Source organism: Cyprinus carpio, chromosome B2 (genome assembly GCF_018340385.1).
Source record: "Cyprinus carpio isolate SPL01 chromosome B2, ASM1834038v1, whole genome shotgun sequence".
NCBI lineage: Eukaryota > Metazoa > Chordata > Actinopteri > Cypriniformes > Cyprinidae > Cyprinus > Cyprinus carpio.
Window position 1 is genome coordinate 20,426,371 of NC_056598.1, and position 18,722 is coordinate 20,445,092.

Consider the following 18,722-nt stretch of genomic DNA (forward strand, 5'->3'; position numbering starts at 1 on the left):
TCCCCAGTAGCATGAAGAATTAGGAAAAGAAATTCAGGAGCTGACCCAGGATATTGATGATACCAAAATAAACTTCTTGCTGAGGAGTAGCTGCAGGAGAGACTTATAATGTCCCCTTCAGTCCCAGACACATGAGATTCAACTGGTGTGATGACATTCCCAAAACTGACACCTGCAGATGAGATTATCAACATTTGACAATATTTTAACAATAAAACATTCAAATAAACAGAAAAAGAAATGTAGGGTTTGAGAGTTGAAATTCGATACTGACATGCAAGACAACAGAACAAAGCCAAAACAAACAGCATCATTTTCAGGATGGTGTTTAAGTTCATCTATAGGACAAACTGTTACTGAAGTAACATTCATTTATTTTATAGCAGAGGTTGTCTCTAGCACCTCCCCTTAAAACTACAGCTCTAAATTCATGAAGCAGATCATCTCTCTCTGAACCTACGGTGGATGTTTTTGTGGTGATCATTTACCAATTATTTCAAATTTGTAGACATTTTAGCAAAGACCAATATACAATACTTTTTTAATCAGTAGTCTTTTGTTAGAACTTTTATTTGTTTTTATTATTTTATCAATTCATCCATTTAACAAAGTACACAGTTGTTATATTTAATAACTGTTGCAGGTACAGTATATGTAGCAGTTTAGTTTAAAAATATCTGTGAGACATTGCATTTAGGCCTATAACAATATTAAAGATGTTCTGAGTTGTATGAGATATATTTTATTGGTTGATGTACTGTAACTAACAGAAGCCAACTGTTCAGTTAGTAGTTGCATTATTTAGGATATCTGTGGAAAAATGTCAGAAGGTCCCTTCAGAGTTACTTACTGTCTATGTGTCACACCCAGGGGCTGGCTATGCTTTGACTAAGCCACACCCCTTCTCAACTTCCACCTCGAGGAGGTCCCCAAAGCCAACCCAATGGCCAAACAACACGAGAACAAGTAAGTGATAAAACAATCTTTATTTAAATATTTAAAAAATAGCTTGGGGGAATAGGGAAAGGGCAATTAAAACTAAACTCTGGCTCGGCCCTCCAGATGGGCTATGGCCGGGAAGAGGTCAGGGAGCAAGGGGGCCACGGGGATCCGGGGCGTGGGACTCGGGCCCCGGCCTGAGTCTTAGGTATCCGTAGCGCCCTTCTTCTTCCTCCTCTTCACTGAATACAGCTCACGGTAAGTACTGGTTCACACAGTTCGTTCTCGAGGTGCTCACTCTCTTTCTCTTCCTCCACAGGCAACGGCTGGGACACAAAAGCACAGTTAATTCGGCTTGGTTTTGCTCTCACCTCTTCGCTGATTGCAGCTCACAGTAAGTACTGGTTCACACAGTTCGTTCTCTGGGTGCTCACTCTCTTTCTCTTTCTCCACAGGCAACGGCTGGGACACACAGGCACAGTTAGTTCAGCTTGGTTTTGCTCTCACCTCTTCGCTGATTACAGCTCACAGTAAGTACTGGTTCACACATTTCGTTCCTTGGGTGCTCACTCGCTTTCTCTTTCTCCACAGGCAGCGGCGTAAGTACAGGTTTCCTCGGTCTCTCCTCGTGTTACCCACTCTCTCCCCTTTTCTCTCCACAGGTATCAACTTAGGCACAATAGCACAGTTAGTTTGCTTTGAATGGCTCTCACCTCTGGGCTGAACACAGCGTACTGTAAGTACAGGGTTCGCTCTATTTCTCCTCGTGTTATTCACTCTCTCCTTTTCTCTCCACAGGTATCAACTTGGGCACAATAACACAGTTAGTTTGCTTTGAATGGCTCTCACCTCTGGGCTGAACACAGCGTACTGTAAGTACAGGTTTCCTCTGTTTTCTCCTTGTGTTACTCACTCTCTCTTTCCTTTTCTCTCCACAGGTATCAACTTGGGCACAATAGTACAGTTAGTTTGCTTTGAATGGCTCTCACCTCTGGGCTGGACACAGCGTACTGTAAGTACAGGGTTCGCTCTATTCCTCCTCGTGTTATTCCCTCTCTCTCCTTTTTCTCTCCACAGGTATCAACTTGGGCACAATAGCACAGTTAGTTTGCTTTGAATGGCTCTCACCTCTGGGCTGAACACAGCGTACTGTAAGTACAGGTTCCCTCTGGTTCTCCTTGTGTTACTCACTCTCTCTTTCCTTTCCTCTCCACAGGTATCAACTTGGACACAAAGCACAGTTACTCTGCTTTGGATGGCTTTCACCTCTGGGCTGGACACAGCGTACCGTGCTATCTCCGGAGATCTGAAGCACGCTCACAACATATACTGTACTGAACTAGGCTAGGACCAGCAGTCTCCTTGTCCTCCCGCGACGAAGTGCGTGAAGGCGGGGGTTTATCTGACAGGACACACGGCAATACACAGCAGCCCACAGCAATATACAGCACCACGTCAAAATTATAGGTTTTCACAGCATGAAGACTCACCCACCACACTCAGTGTACGAAAAGGACACCCGTCTTCCTTCACTTCGCTTGGTTCGGATCTGGCGATGGAATATGCGGCCTAGCTAGTGATGTCGTCGTTGTGACTACTTCAATAAGTATTCCTTCGGCTCTCCCACCACGCTATATTAGGGGTAGGGCCGCCCTCCTCCTCCTGGAGAGATCTACACAACGCCAGGTCAATATACAGGGCACTTTCGACTGGCTCTTAGTACTCACATCAATGCCGCTTCCAATCCCCTTTTTCACGTCGTCTCAGTTCGCCGTATAATCCGTTCACTTCTCAACCTTTAAGGTTCGCGATGTCTTCACAATCATACAATTCCAGCCTGAGGGAGAGAGAGAGTTAGACAGCCGCCAGCAGCGCACCAAGACGGGCACAACACAGTGCTTCACACACACCAGAAAGAGCGCCCAGACTGTGAAATAACTTGGCGTTAAGTACTGCCTTGTCCAGCGTATCCTCCAATCACCAACCGCTGTCCCCTAACTAGGCACAGGTGCATCGAATTCCCTGATTTTCCTTCTTACGGCGCTACCGGAAATTCCGGTGTTCTGTTTTTCCGGGCGGAAACACTTCCGGGCGGAACCAAACTTCCCGAATTTTGGTTCCGCCCCTAAAGATCATCACCTTGTGACATCTGCAAGTAAAGTCAGCTTACTTAACAATAAGTTAATTTCATTAGCAGTTGTACACTGTCTCTTTCTCTCTTTTTTGACCTTTGTGCTGTCGAGTCCAGCTGTGGTTTGTACATTTCTATCAAGTCTTGATAAGCATATGAAAACTGTTTTTGTACAGTGTTGTTGTGTTTCCTGTCACTGTGGGCCTCAGAGCACAGTAATACAGAGCAGAGTCTGACACTTTAGCAGAGGAGATGATCAGATCCACATGGCTTTCTTTTTTTCTGTGACTGATGGTTATTCCTGGAACTGATGGATTAGCTGGAGTTGTAACCCCTGAATCTTCCAGTATGAGGAACTGTGGTGGTGATCCTGCATATTGGCGATACCAGTGAACACCACGAGCAGAACCGCTGTAGTTACAGGAGAGTGTCACATTGTCACCCTCAAGAGCAAATTCTCTGTCACATTTTGGAGTGATGACTTCTGAGGCTCTGGAACCTGCAGATAAAAGTGGTGTTAAATGCAGTTTTTAAACACTTCTATTGGAATAAAATGCTTTTATTTTTACAATATTATACCTTCAGTTGATGACAGCAATATAATAATATAAAGCAACATGTTCACTCACTGAACTAGTAAGAACAAACTAAAAACAGAGCAGCTGCTCCACACAGTGTTGAGTGATGTTCATCTTTACCCAGCTGCATGCTGTATAGTGTCTGTGCTAAACTCCTCCTCCTGTCCTGACAGTGAGTCTGAATTACAATGCACAAAAGAAAAGATTAAATGGCTGTTTAAATATATGCTTATTTCTTTTAATTATTTTTTGATAACCCTTTTATGTTCTTAATTTTTCTGCTCCAACCAATATTGTATTACCATTTTGTTCATACACATGAGTTTCTATAGTTTTTAATGAGACTTCATAATATGAGAAAAGAGATAACCTAACAAACAAGCTAATATGACAAAAATATGCAATACATCCTAAATCGTATTCACATGTCGTTATGTAACCCTTTTTACCTCCCAAATTCACAGCTTTCTTTGCAAAGAAACATTGATAGCACTTCTCAATCATCTTTGGTGAACATCAGGGAAATGCTTGTGAAGCATAATTTGTGAGATTGTGTTGCCCCCTTCTGTTGGAGCTCAAAACTATATGAAATAATGTGCTTTCTTGAATGGGAAATATGTTTGAGTTACTTCACTGTTTTCTTTCTTTTGATTTTAAATATAGATATATTAATATATTATATATATTAATGTATTTTCAGATATAATTCTATAGGTTCTACAGTAAACTACCTTAATTGATATATCAAAATATTAAAAATGTTTTTCTTCAGTAAATTACTGATTTTTAATTTTTCAAACAAATGTCTTGAGGAATTTGCTGGATGAGTAACAATTAACCCACTGGATAATTAACATAAGTCAGGTTTTTGTACAGTGTTGTTGTGTTTCCTGTCACTGTGGGCTGCAGAGCACAGTAGTACAGAGCAGAGTCTGACACTTTAACTGAGGAGATCTCCAGATCCACATGAGTTTTCTTTTCATTCACTTTCCCAGAGAATCGAAGATCTTGTTCTACAATTTTAGACTTCTGTGAAACTTTCCCTGAGCTATGTACAATAGTATTATCAAAAGAAATTCAGGAGCTGAGTTTGGATATTGGCGATACCACTGCAGACTAACTGCTGAAGAGTAGTTACAGGACAGAGTTATATTGTCCCCCATTGTCCCAGACACCTCAGGCTGGACTGGTGTGATGACATTTCCAAAACTCACACCTGTGAATCAGATTTAATCATTAACTCCATTGTCATAAAATACAAAAGCACAAGAAACCAAAAAGAAAAAAGGAAAAAAAAAACATTTAAATTGAATGGAAAATATGAAAATATGCAGCATAATGATATAAGAATGTATATATAAAATTCTTACATGCAAAAGTGCAGAACAAAAGTGAAAAGCTGAGCACCATTTTGCAGTGGATTAGTTTATCTGCTTCACAGACAGCACTGTGTAGAAGAGGATGTCTCCAGAGAGCACCTCCCCTAAAACCTGCACTCCCATAAAATTGAGCAAGGGTGTCTTGATTAAAACTGGGTGTGATGACATTTGCAAAAATCGACAGCTGTAGATGAAAGGATCAGTATTTTTTATCTCATGAAAAAAAGAATGACAAATTACCAGATTAAGAAAATCATGACAGCAGAAATGAAGGAGAACAGAGCAAAGGCAAACAACAAACAACAACAAAGATTAATTTTTCAGGATGATGTTTCAGTTCATCTGCATCACAAAGAGTTGCTGAAGTAAACATTCATTAACCGTCTACCAAAGGATGTCTCCATCCAGCACCTCTTATCAAAGGCAAAGCCATAGTCCTGAATCTATGAAGCATATTCTCTCTCTCTGATCTGATCTGATCTGTAATATTTTTCATCAAAGCCTTAAAAGTATTAAGACCTGCTTTTTAGTAAAGTCAAATATACTGATTAATCTAAGAAGACTCTGTGAGAAGGTGTTGTTCATATTTTAATGTAATGTTTTTATTGTCTAACTTTTATCTATTTGCTCTTTTTTATTGTTTGACTAGTGATGACATTCATAAAAGTGACACCTGAAGAACAAAATTCATAATCATGATTGTAAATAAGTTTTTTTGTGTGTGTGTGTGTGTGTGTGTGCTGTTTTGTTGTTGTTTTACAAGGATTTAACTGATTTCAGTTATATCCTTAGGAATTTATAAAACATAAAATCAGAAAAAAAGATATTAAAGTGATAATGTGAAACCATAATATGCATGATATATTGTATTCACATGCTCTTATTCAAACTTTTTGTTTTTAGCAAATTCACAGCTGTTTCCACATTTTCTGTTTGTGGTTTATAAAAACATGATGTGTTTTGTTTCTGATTGATTAAAGACTCTTCAAAGCATTAATTTCATGTGAGTTTTTGTCAAGCTTCTCATGCATTTTGTATCACTGTGTGCTACTTCAAGAGCACAGTAATAGAGAGCCGAATCTGACAGAGTTACACTGTTAATAATGAGTTCAGTGGATGACTGGGATGTAGTTGACTGAAAACCATCAGGTATATTTTTCTCAGTGCTCCTTGATCGAGCACCTTTATACAGTATATATTCTGGTTCTCTGTTTGGATATTGTCTGTACCAGTAAAGCCAAATATCATTGCTTTTAGTTTCAAATGTGCAGCTCAGTGTCACAGACTCTCCTTCTTCTCTGATTATATTAGTATCTCCTTCACTTGGCCCAATTCTATCAGCAAATCCACCTGAAATGCAGTGAATCATATTTTGAAATACCCTGATGTAAAATGAAGTTTTTTCCCCCCAATAAAAATGATATTAGTTTAAATTAATTGATTCGGAATTTATAATTAATTGACATAAAAAGCATATTTACCTGAAACTGTGATTAGCATTATGAGTAGCAACTGCCTCTCCTCCATCTTAAGTGAGGTCCACTTTAAAGATCAGATTTTAATTTTCTTGATTTATTGATTTAAATAAATATAATTGATTTATTCGATTGTCGTTATTAACTTACAGAATTTGTTAATTTCAAATTATGCGGAATGTGGCTTTATAAAATGAATAAAAATATGGGACTAGCTGATGGTTGAAAGAGCACTGAGACTGAGTGAAGTTCTGTGGTGTATGAATAATGTGGGTGTGGGTTAATGAAATATGAAACACGTTCTGCGCCTTCAAATGTGTTTCTTATAGACATCAGGTGCTTGTTTAGTGTGAATAAAACAGCTTGTGAAATCATGTTGCCCCCTTCTGTTGGAGCTCATAACAGCATGTTTTGTCCAGTTGTTTTACCCTGTGCTTTAAAATAAAATGGTAAAAAAAAGGTAATTTTTTTGAATTAACTTTATTGACATTTAATTTCATATACAATCATTGTTTGGCTCACACATGTTATGCATTTTACACCTTTTATGTTCCCATAAAAGGAATAATCTGTCTTTCATTTTCAGCCACAGAATATTTTCACAGTATGGCAGTTTCTTAAGGATCTTCTTATACAGTATAAGAACTTTATAATAAATATCTGTGTGATTAAAAAAAAAAAAAAAAAAAAAAAAAAAAACCCATAAACATCATCTCTCACTTTCAGTCTTATTTAAAGAGTTTTTTTTTTTTGTACAGCATGCAGTGGATTTCCTTTCAGTGTGGGCTCCAAAGCACAGTAGTAGAGAGCGGAGTCAGTGACAGCAGCAGAAGAGATCTTCAGATCCACACTACTGTTGTCCTTTCTGTGATGGATTGAGACTCCAGCAACTGGAGGATCAGCTTCAGTAACTGTCCCATAGGAATCCAGGATGAGGAAATTTGGTGGTGAACCTGCGTATTGACAATACTAGTGGAGACCTCGAACAGAACCAGTGTAGCTACAAGAGAGTGTCACACTGTCACCCTCAACAGCAAACTGATAAGAACTGTATGGTGTGATGACCTCTGCCGCTCTGGAACCTGCATTTAAAGTGTAGATTTAAAATTCTATTTCCTCTTAAAATCCTCTTTCAAATCTATTAAATGCAATTTTGTTATTAGCTTTGTTACATTTCTGAGTTCTACCAGAAAGACTCAGGGAGGTAGAGATAAGACTGAAGTATTTATTTACAACACAAATATAATTATTTTGGCGTAGGCCCCATCCGTAGCGTGGATCTGAAGTTTGTAGATACCAGCTAATCCTGCCGAAGACGAAGGCAGGGAGGAGCCTACCCCCTGCATGGGCAGGGCCAACCTGGTGGTGGTGGGGAGGATGGAGGTAAATGACAGCTGCGTTATCTGCAAACACAAAATAGGATGTGAGTAGTAGTGCGCTTTTATATCCATCGTGTTGAAAGCCGATTGGCTAGACCTTAATTTTAATGTGACGTGACATTTAGTCTTCCTAGTAGAACTTACGCTTACGCTTCCATTTCTACCAGAAAGACTCAGGGAGGTAGAGATAAGACTGAAGTATTTATTTACGACAACACAAATATAATTATTTTGGCGTAGGCCCCATCCGTAGCGTGGATCTGAAGTTTGTAGATACCAGCTAATCCTGCCGAAGACGAAGGCAGGGTGGAGCCTACCCCAAAAGAAAGAAGAATAATGTAATACGCACCAGATGAAGTATTTCTTAGAGGATCCTGGAACATGAACGAAAGAGATAAATTGAGATAATTAGCCAGACATAAAAATACAACATCAGATTATAGCTAAAGTATTAGCTTATATGGCAATGAAGATAGACCACAGAGCCTTTGAGAGAGGCCACGATAGGCCGGACAGTGAGGCAGAGAGGCAGGCCACGATAGGCCGGACAGTGAGGCAGAGAGGCAGGCCACGATAGGCCGGACAGTGAGGCAGAGAGGCAGGCCACGATAGGCCGGACAGTGAGGCAGAGAGACAGGCCACGATAGGCCGGACAGTGAGGCAGAGAGACAGGCCACGATAGGCCGGACAGTGAGGCAGAGAGGGAGGCCACGATAGGCCGGACAGTGGGAACGGCCCCGGCGGGCCACAGTGGGAACGGCCCCGGCGGGCCACAAAAAGGGAACGGCCCCGGCGGGCCACAAAAAGGGAACGGCCCCGGCGGGCCACAAAAAGAAAGCCACGAAGGCCGCAGAGAAAAGGCCTAGCTAGCCCGCAGAGGAGGACGTCCAAATTGACCATAGTGAGAAAGCCAAGAGGCCGTAGAATGAAGTGAAATGCAGTATGCACAGAGAGGAAGGCCATGTAATTAGACCACGGTGGGAACACCACGAGATGGGTAACAGAGGGGAAGGCTACGAAAGACGGGCCACAAAAAGAAAGGACAAGTTAAGCCACAGTAATCAGAGGTTGTTGGGAGTAATATGAAGAGGAATTGTACCACCACCATTATTTGCATATAGATTACCTTGAGGACAGCTTGATATACCTTAAGATGTTTAGTATTTCAGGTCTAATGTGGAATTCCAATGCGGAGGACGACCATCTTCCCAGTAGCTTCATATCTGATGTTTGTACTCAGAGTTCAACAGCATTAGTGACCAGTGTACAGAAGCAGTGACAGACCGCAGCTTCTAAACGTGACTACATTGAGCTGAACCAGCCGCAGAGACAAAGGCCCCGATAGGCCGTGAAAGAACGCTACAAGAGGTCGTAGAGAGTATAGCTGCTAAGGCCATGACGGAAGCCTGCGAGAAGCTGTGGAAGAGTAAATGTAATGAATAGGTGTAACACCACCACCACCAGTATTTGCTTAATTTACCTTAAACACACGCATTACATTACGTTGATGGGCAATGTACTTTTCTTTAAGCTATGTGATGTGAAAGCCTTGTGTAGATGACAACGATAGACCATTGTGTGTGAAAAACCATGATAAACTGGACATGGGGAGCATCTGAGAAGTAGTCACCGCCAGTAGTTTGCTGTACCTATACTGTACCTTGAGCATTACGTGAATAAAGTCTGATCTTGACGGACATCCAATGAGGAGGATCATGAACATAGCAGCCTGAAGGCAAATTACAGGAATTCTAAACCACCTCACTGAGAAGGTGATTAGGTTAATTGATAAGAGGTAGAATTAGGGTTCTAGCAGACATAAGAGCATATACACAGATACAATTCTTTAGGCTAGACTCCTGCGCACTCTTGATAAAACTCCATCTAACTGCCAGAAACTGCAGAGCAACCTATCCTCCCCCCCCCAAAAAAAAAGAAAATGAGCCAGATCAGCATGACCATAAAAGAGATACTCAATTTAAGCAAAGTCGTTGTGACATGTGAAGGCCACAATAGGCCAAACTTCATAACTGTAATGGACACCGTCCCTGATGACCATCATAGCAGAGTTATGCAAAGTTCCTCAGCAGTCTGTGTAAGGTGAAGGCAGCAACAGCCGGGTAAGACCAAACAAGCCTCGATTATAACTTAAAGTCTGCGTGAAATCAAAATTGACTTTACTAGCACACATGGCTAGTATTGATGTAAATGATCTGTGCAAGTTAATCCGCTGAAAAAGAAAGAAATAATCTTCTTTGTAATCCTTAATCAAAATCTGAACATTTACTTCCACTGTGGAATGGCATTCCTTCTCTAATGACGTCAGTTTGACGGCATGGGCAGAATATCCTTAAACACACCCCTCCAGCCATTAGTTTGTGATAAGTGAAAGACAGACTAGAAGTGCAAACAAAAACCATGCCCTCTATTCAATATTCCGTTTCAGCTGGAAATACGTCACCACACTGAAATAAAGTCAGCAGCGACCTCCAGTTCACGTGGACTTTAAAGATGAGCCGACTCTTACCTAGAACTCAATTGAAAGATGACCATATACATCAGCTTGATAGAGCCTGCTTCATAATAGCGCCCAGTCCAGAGAGTGACCTGCGTAAAGATGAGGTGAGAGCCAAGTTCTCTGCATCTGCAGCCATGGAATTCCCACAAAGCTTGATGACTCCATATAACCATGGGAACCCGACGAGTGACCCCCATTCCTTTACGAGGCATTCAGAATTAATGTAGATAGATGCAGATGAAACAATGACTGAATAACAAAGACAAAAGCATATGATTAAGACAAAAAATACTTAAAGGTGTGCAAAACATAGCCCCTTTTTCAGAAGGAATAATGCGAGCAACGATCTTTAGCAGTAGGCTAAAAAGATTGTAAGCCTTTAATAACAAGCTTTAAAATGCCTTAAGAAAGAGTTGTTCCGAACATTGAATGTATTAGTTTGATTAACATCTTGATCATGCAGCGCAAGTTTGCTAGATAAACCATCACGCAACACCAAACGCTTTATCTTAAAACGTTTGAGCAAATAACCTTGCAGAGAATAAAATGTATGCCCAAGCGCATAAAACAAAAATGATACTTATAAGATGTAGGCTGATGAAAGCGAGATGCCGAAATAGACCGTCAGCAGGCCCAGAGAGATTTCATGCGTGCAGGTTCACGTGAGCGTACAGATGAAATATTTTGTTGATAGAGACACACGCAGCGCCGCGCCGACGCGACAGCTCGGAAAGCACCGGCGTTGCCATGTCCTCGATTTTTCTGAGGAATTGGGATATTGTAACACTGTTGCTGCGGGTTGCTTTACATGTTCACGAGTTGAAGCGACCCCAATAATGTGCTATTCAGCGCCTGGAATGTGAATTTTTTTTTTTTTTTTTTCTTTCGTCAGGGAAACGCGTTTTCCCTTCTCGAAACGCGATTGGGATAGTTTTGAGTAGCAATTGGCGGTTTTGAAAACCTGGCAACACTGGAAAGCACTCGGAACTCCGCCAATGTTTCACTCCTCTGCCGAGGAAACTCCGAAGCCTGTGTATCATCCAACGCTACTAACGACCAAAAACATTCACGACACCAGAGCAAAGCCAACTATCTAATGTGCATCTTGAGAGGAATGTCAAACTCGCAATAGCTTGCAGGAGACGAACTTAACTGCAAGTAACCCAGTGAAAATCAGGCAATAGCCTAAACGCCGGTTTGCGCAAAAATGACAGCGGCGTTATCTGCAAACATAAAATAGGATGTGAGTAGTGCGCTTTTATATCCATCGTGTTGAAAGCCGATTGGCTAGACCTTAATTGTAATGTGACGTGACATTTAGTCTTCCTAGTAGAACTTACGCTTACGCTTCCATTTCTAGTTCATTGCTTTTCACTCAGAAATCGCTTGTAAATTTTACAATTAATCAAGAAGAAACCGCAAGTAACACATTGAATTAAAAATTTTAAAAACATACTGTAGTATAGTATTTTATTTGTAAAAGAAGTAAAAAAAAAAAAATCTCCAATCATCTTTGTTTTATTAAAAAGTTCAAAATCATTTTTTACAGTGTACTTATAAAATATCCAGCATGTGCAATAATAGCCTACCTTCAGATGATGATAGTAATATTAAATAGATCAGCATGTTAGCATAATAATCAGGTTTGAACAGGGGACAAACAGAAACATCAGATGATCCAAAGAGGCTTGTGAAATGTTGACAGTCTTATTGTATCTCACAAGGCATGCGCTAAACTCCTCCTACTCAGACTGACAACATTCAGTCCTCATCTCATATAATATATGACAGTCAAGTGTAATTTATAACACAATCCCACAAATTAAATACGATAAATAAAAAAATATTATTAAATAGATTCAGACACAAACCCGATTCCAAAAAAGACCGTACAAATTGTGAGTAAAAAAGGAATGGAATAATTTACAGATCTCATAAACTTATATTTTATTCACAATAGAATATAGATAACATATCAAATGTTGAAAGTGAGACATTTTGAAATGTCATGCCAAATATTGGCTCATTTTGGATTTCATGAGAGCTACACATTCCAAAAAAGTTGGGACAGGTAGCAATAAGAGGCTGGAAAAGTTAAATGTACATATAAGGAACAGCTGGAGGACCATTTTGCAACTTATTAGATCAATTGGCAACATGATTGGGTATAAAAAGAGCCTCTCAGAATGGCAGTGTCTCTCAGAAGTCAAGATGGGCAGAGGATCACCAATTCTCCCAATGCTGCGGCGAAAAATAGTGGAGCAATATCAGAAAGGAGTTTCTCAGAGAATAATTGCAAAGAGTTTGAAGTTATCATCATCTGCAGTGCATAATATCATCCAAAGATTCAGAGAATCTGGAACAGTCTCTGTGCGTAAGGGTCAAGGCCGGAAAACCATACTGGATGCCCGTGATCTTCGTTGCCAGCTAAAACTCTATAGGTCAAAAAAGAAGCCATATCTAAACATGATCCAGAAGCGCTGGTGTTTTCTCTGGGCCAAGGCTAATTTAAAATGGACTGTGGCAAAGTGGAAAACTGTTCTGTGGTCAGACAAATCAAAATTTGAAGTTATTTTTGGAAAACTGGGACGCCATGTCATCCGGACTAAAGAGGACAAGGACAACCCAAGTTGTTATCAGCGCTCAGTTCAGAAGCCTGCATCTCTGATGGTATGGGGTTGCATGAGTGCGTGTGGCATGGGCAGCTTACACATCTGGAAAGGCACCATCAATGCTGAAAGGTATATCCAAGTTCTAGAACAACATATGCTCCCATCCAGACATCGTCTCTTTCAGGGAAGACCTTGCATTTTCCAACATGACAATGCCAGACCACATACTGCTTCAATTACAACAACATGGCTGCGTAGAAGAAGGATCCGGGTACTGAAATGGCCAGCCTGCAGTCCAGATCTTTCACCCATAGAAAACATTTGGCACATCATAAAGAGGAAGATGCGACAAAGACCTAAGACAGTTGAGCAACTAGAACCCTGTATTAGTCAAGAATGGGACAACATTCCTATTCCTAAACTTGAGCAACTTGTCTCCTCAGTCCCCAGACGTTTGCAGACTGTTATAAAAAGAAGGGAGGATGCCACACAGTGGTAAACATGGCCTTGTCCCAACTTTTTTGAGATGTGTTGATGTCATGAAATTTAAAATCAACTTATTTTTTCCCTTAAAATGATACATTTTCTCAGTTTAAATATTTGATATGTCATCTATGTTGTATTCTGAATAAAACATTGAAATTTGAAACTTCCACATCATTGCATTCTGTTTTTATTCACAATTTATGCAGTTTCCCAACTTTTTTGGAATCGGGTTTGTAGATATATAACATGCTACAAAATATTTCAGTGACATTTAGGGGAATAATAATAAACTTACACATGATACAGATTTGGTATGTTAGACGGAAAATAGGATTCTAGAACAACAATTTTTGCAGATTTTTTTGCGATTAAGTTTAATTGAAGCCAAATGCTATATATTTGATTAGATTGTGGCATAAAAACATGAAGAAAGAGTTTTTATTTATTTATTGATTGATTGGTTAGCTGGATTTTTATATGTTTATATTAAATAGTAAAATGTAAGTAGAAATATCCTGTATGCTTTAATGCTTTGCCAAAATACAGTGAGGTTTTTGTACAGTGTAGTTTGTTTTCCTGTCACTGTGGGCGTCAGAGCACAGTAGTACATCGCAGAGTCTGTGACTTTAACAGAGGAGATCTCCAGATCCACATGGGTTTTCTTTTCATTCACTTTCCCAGAGAATCGAGGATCTTGCTCTACAATTTTAGACTTCTGTGAAACTTTCCCTGAGCTATGCAGTATTATCAAAAGAAATTCAGGAGCTGAGTTTGGATATTGGCGATACCACTGCAGACTAACTGCTGAAGAGTAGTTACAGGACAGAGTTATATTGTCCCCCTCTGTCCCAGACACCTCAGGCTGGACTGGTGTGATGACATTCCCAAAACTCACACCTGTGAATCAGATTTAATCATTAACTCCATTGTCATAAAATACAAAAGCACAAGAAACCAAAAAGAAAAAGAAGAAGAAAAAAAAAACATTTAAATTGAATGGAAAATATGAAAATATGCAGTATAATGATATAAGAATGTATATATAAAATTCTTACATGCAAAAGTGCAGAACAAAAGTGAAAGGCTGAGCACCATTTTGCAGTGGATTAGTTCATCTGCTTCACAGACAGCACTGTGTAGAAGAGGATGTCTCCAGAGAGCACCTCCCCTAAAACCTGCACTCCCATATAATTGAGCAAGGGTGTCTTGATTAAAACTGGGTGTGATGACATTTGGAAAAATTGACAGCTGTAGATGATATGATCAGTATTTTTTTATCTCATGAAAAAAAGAATGACAAATTACCAGATTAAGAAAATCATGACAGCAGAAATGAAGCAGAACAGAGCAAAGGCAAACAACAAAAAACAACAACAACAACAACAACAACAACAAAGATTCATTTTTCAGGATGATGTTTCAGTTCATCTGCATCACAAAGAGTTGCTGAAGTAAACATTCATTAACTGTCTACCAAAGGATGTCTCCATCCAGCACCTCTTATCAAAGGCAAAGCCACAGTCCTGAATCTTTGAAGCATATTCTCTCTCTCTGATCTAATCTGTAATATTTTTCATCAAAGCCTTAAAAGTATTAAGACCTGTTTTTTAGTAAAGTCAAATATACTGATTAATCTAAGAAGACTCTGTGAGAAGGTGTTGTTCATATTTTAATGTAATGTTTTTATTGTCTAACTTTTATCTATTTGCTCCTTTTTATTGTTCAGACTAGGGATTACATTCATAAAAGTGACACCTGCAGAACACAATTCATAATCATGAATATAAATAAGTTTTTGTGTGTGTGTGTGCTGTTTTGTTGTTGTTTTACAAGGATTTAACTGATTTCAGATAAAACATAAAATCAGAAAAAAAGATATTAAAGTGATAATATGAAACTATGATATGCATGATATATTGTATTCACATGCTCTTATTCAAACTTTTTTTTTTTAGCAAATTCACAGCTGTTTCCACATTTTCTGTTTGTGGTTTATAAAAACATGACGTGTTTTGTTTCTGATTGATTAAAGACTCTTCAAAGCATTAATTTCATGTGAGTTTTTGTCAAGCTTCTCATGCATTTTGTATCACTGTGTGCTGCTACTACTCTTAGAGCACAGTAATAGAGAGCCGAATCTGACAGAGTTACACTGTTAATAATGAGTTCAGTGGATGACTGGGATGTAGTTGACTGAAAACCATCAGGTATATTTTTCTGATGGGTCCTTGATCGAGCACCGTTATACAGTATATATTCTGGTTCTCTGTTTGGATATTGTCTGTACCAGTAAAGCCAAATATCATTGCTTTTAATTTCAAATGTGCAGCTCAGTGTCACAGGCTCTCCTTCTTCTCCGATTATATTAGTATCTCCTTCACCTGGCCCAATTCTATCAGCAAATCCACCTGAAATGCAGAGAATTATATTTTAAAATGCTCTGATGTGTAATGAAGTTTTTTTTTTGTTTTGTTTTTTTGTTTGTTTTCAATAAAAATTATATCAGATTAAATAGGCTGATTCACAAAATGTAATTAATTAATAATTATGATTAAAGTATATTTACCTGAAACTGTGATGAGCATTATAAGTATCATCTGCCTCTCCATCTTAACTAATGTCCACTTTAAAGATCAGAATTTTAGTTTGTAGTAATTATTAAATTGATTCATTAGATTATAATTATTAATTTATGGATTCCACTTTATGCTGAATGTGGCTTTCTAAAAATATGAAAGTAGCTGATGGTTTAAAGAGCACTGAGAACTGAGTTCTGTTGTGTTCGAATAATGTGAATGTGGGTTAGTGAAATATGAAACACGTTCTGTGCTTTCAAATGTGTTTCTTATAGACATCAGGTGCTTGTTTAGTGTTAATAAAACATCTTGAGAAATAATATCGCCCCCCTCTGTTAGAGCTCAGAACAGCATGTTACACATCCTAAAGCTGCTTCTGTCAGGACCACTATCATCAAAGATGATTGACAGTTATCATAAAGTTTGGATTGGTGGTATGGTTCTGCTCTGGGCCAGATCTCCCTGCACATCCATGCACACTAGCATGGATGAGAGCATCGATAACCCCCTAGGGTAACAGAACAGAACCACCATAAATGTATTCCAGAGATTATTATTGTTCAAAAATTTAATGAACACTTTTTTGAAATTAGCCTAATTCAAAAGAGAATCAGAATGCTGAATCCTGACTGGACAAGAGGAGGAGCTGGGGATGAAGAAGGATAATTAGTTATTAAACAACATGAAAGCTGTTGATAATACTGATGGACCTTATATATGAGATGAGTGTTGTATTCCTATATGTAGATGTGGATCAGCTGAGAGTCAGCTAATATGAACTTGACTAACATGACCTGCCAGAACTAACGCTATGCTTGATTTATGATGATCGTTATGTGGGTTACAGATTCATGGTTTTCAGTCACGTGACTGGCCTGAAGATCTGGAGGGCAAAACATCCATAGAACTGCAACACAAGCTTATAAATTTTTATCTGCTTCCAATCAACTAATATTAAATCACCTCTCAAAACAATAAAGAGAAACACTTAAAGTGCCTTAATGCATTAAAACAGTGATTAAGCAGATAAGCCTGGGATGTGATATCACATGAAAACTATGAATGGAGGATCCATTCTGAGTTAATGTCTATTAAAGCCACAATATTGGATATTACTTAATAATTCCACAGTAAGAGAGTTTTTTTTTTTAGTTTTTTTTTTTTTGCTGTTGAGTCCAGCTGTGGTTTGTGAATTTCTTTTAAGGCTTGATAAGCATATGAAAACTGTTTTTGTAAAATCTTATAGCGTTTCCTGTCACTGTGGGCTGCAAAGCACAGTAGTACAGAGCTGAACCTGACACGTTAACAGAGGAGATGCTCAGATCCACATGGAGTTCTTTTTTTCTGTGATTGATGGTTATTCCTGGAATGGGTGGATTAGCTTCAATTGTTGCCCCTGAATCTTCCAGTATGAGGAACTGTGGTGGTGATCCTGCATATTGTCGATACCAGTGAACACCACGAGCAGAACCGCTGTAGTTACAGGAGAGTGTCACATTGTCACTCTCAAGAGCAAATTCTCTGTCACTTTTTGGAGTGATGACTTCTGAGGCTCTGGAACCTGCAAATGAAAGTGGCGTTAAATGTAGTTTTTAAACACTTCTGACAGAATAAATTACTTTTACAATATTATACCTTCAGTTGATGACAGCAGTATAATAATATAGATCAACATGTTCACTCACTACACTGGTAAGAACAAACTACAAAACAGAGCAGCTGCTCCACACAGTGTTGAGTGATGTTCATCTTTACCCAGCTGCATGCTGTATAGTGTCTGTGCTAAACTCCTCCTCCTGTCCTGACATTAAATCTGAAGCACCTAAGAAAAGATAAACTGAATATTCATGGCTATTTAAATATATACTTATTTCTTTCAGTTCTTTGTTTTTTGATAATCCTTTTTTGTTCTTCATTTTGCAGCTCATTGCCAATATTGTATTACCATTTTGTTCATACATGTGAGTTTCTGTAGTTTTAATGACACTTCTTATACAATATAATATGAGAAAAGAGGTAACAATACATTGCATTAACAATACAGCAATACATGCTTAATTGTATTCACATGTTCTTATGTAAACCTTTTTACCTCCCAAATTCACAGCTGTTACCACATTCCCTGTCTGTGGTTTATAAAAACTTGATGTGTTTTGATTGAAGACTCTTCAAAACATTAATTTCATGTGAATTTTGGTAAAGCTTCTCTGGTGTTTTGAATCACATAATATTACATAAATCATGCTCTAATACAGTCTAATTAGTGTAAATTGCGAGTTACTGTAGTTGTGAAGTATTTACCTGAAGCTGTAAGAAGTAGTATCATTTGTCTCTTCTCCATTTCCTCTTATTTAAATCAGCTTTAAATATTTTAAGAAAAATGGTCAGAGAAACACAGAACATGCTCTGTGCACTACATATCACTAGTCATTTATCCTTACCATCTGCATTTCAAACAGGTCTAATCTAATGAATTTGCTTTATCATAATTAAAAAGAGCAAGTGTAATATACTTTCACCGAGGTATTATATTAATAATGATTACTAAACATTATGTTCAGTGTTTGCAAAGAAATGTTGATAGCACTTCTCAATCATCATCGGTGAACATCAGGGAAATGCTTGTGAAACATAATTTGTGAGATTATG

General features: G+C 38.7%; 1 gene segment (V, D, J or C); it reads right to left on the bottom strand.

Annotated features, from left to right (window-relative positions):
• Window positions 1-16,915: 16,915 nt before the first annotated feature.
• On the bottom strand, window positions 16,916-17,874 carry LOC109051570. The segment is given in 2 exon segments: window positions 16,916-17,634; window positions 17,709-17,874. Coding segments are annotated over 2 exon segments (402 nt in total).
• Window positions 17,875-18,722: the final 848 nt, after the last annotated feature.